This window comes from Mesitornis unicolor, unplaced genomic scaffold, assembly GCF_000695765.1.
Source record: "Mesitornis unicolor isolate BGI_N332 unplaced genomic scaffold, ASM69576v1 scaffold36979, whole genome shotgun sequence".
Classification (NCBI taxonomy): domain Eukaryota; kingdom Metazoa; phylum Chordata; class Aves; order Mesitornithiformes; family Mesitornithidae; genus Mesitornis; species Mesitornis unicolor.
Window position 1 is genome coordinate 403 of NW_010208549.1, and position 667 is coordinate 1,069.

Consider the following 667-nt stretch of genomic DNA (forward strand, 5'->3'; position numbering starts at 1 on the left):
GTGGGAGAGGTTGACCTTGGCCTTCAGGCTGCTGAAGGCGTCCTTGCTGCCCGACACCAGCCTGTTGGACGACAGATCCAGGGAGTGCAGGTGCTCCGCCAGGCCCCGGAAGGCCCCGCTCTCGACGCTGGCGATGGCGTTGTGGGACAGATCCAGCTCCAGCAGCAGCGGCAGGTCCCGGAAGGCGTCACGGGGCAGGAAGGGGATGCGGTTGGAGTCCAGGTAGAGTTTGTTGGTGTCGTTGGGAATGTCCCTGGGCACCTCGGTCAGCCGCGCGTTGCTGCAGCGAAAGGTCTTCAGCCCCTCCTCCTCCGAGGGGTAGCAGCCCTTGGGGAAGGCGGCGGCGGAGCGGAGGCTGAAGGCCAGGAGGAGGAGGAGGCTCTGCAGGAGCAGCCGCAAGGTCCCCGAGCGGAGGAGGACCCGTGCTGCCGCCAGCATGGTGCTGTGCTGCCCGAATCACACACCTCTTGCCCGCGGTGGTTTCAGCTGGACTCGGCACATCTGGGACAGAGACACCAAGGGGACAGCGTCAGACCAGGGGTGCTGAGAGGTAGAACCGAGCACCACGTCTGCCCCAGCACAGCCTGGCACAGGACAGGGACGGCGATGGGGACAGGACCAGCCGGCACATCTCACACATCCCCCATCGGGGCTGCCGGCCGACTCA

General features: G+C 66.6%; 1 protein-coding gene across 1 annotated transcript in view; it reads right to left on the minus strand.

Moving 5' to 3' along the window:
* LOC104547013 (leucine-rich repeat-containing protein 3B-like) overlaps positions 1–438 on the minus strand; it is a 771-nt gene extending 333 nt beyond the window's left edge. The window contains exon 1 of the mRNA XM_010192553.1: positions 3–438. Coding sequence (XP_010190855.1) covers positions 3–438 — 436 coding nt within the window. The remainder of the gene's footprint in view (positions 1–2) is intronic.
* Between the last annotated feature and the right edge of the window lie 229 nt (positions 439–667).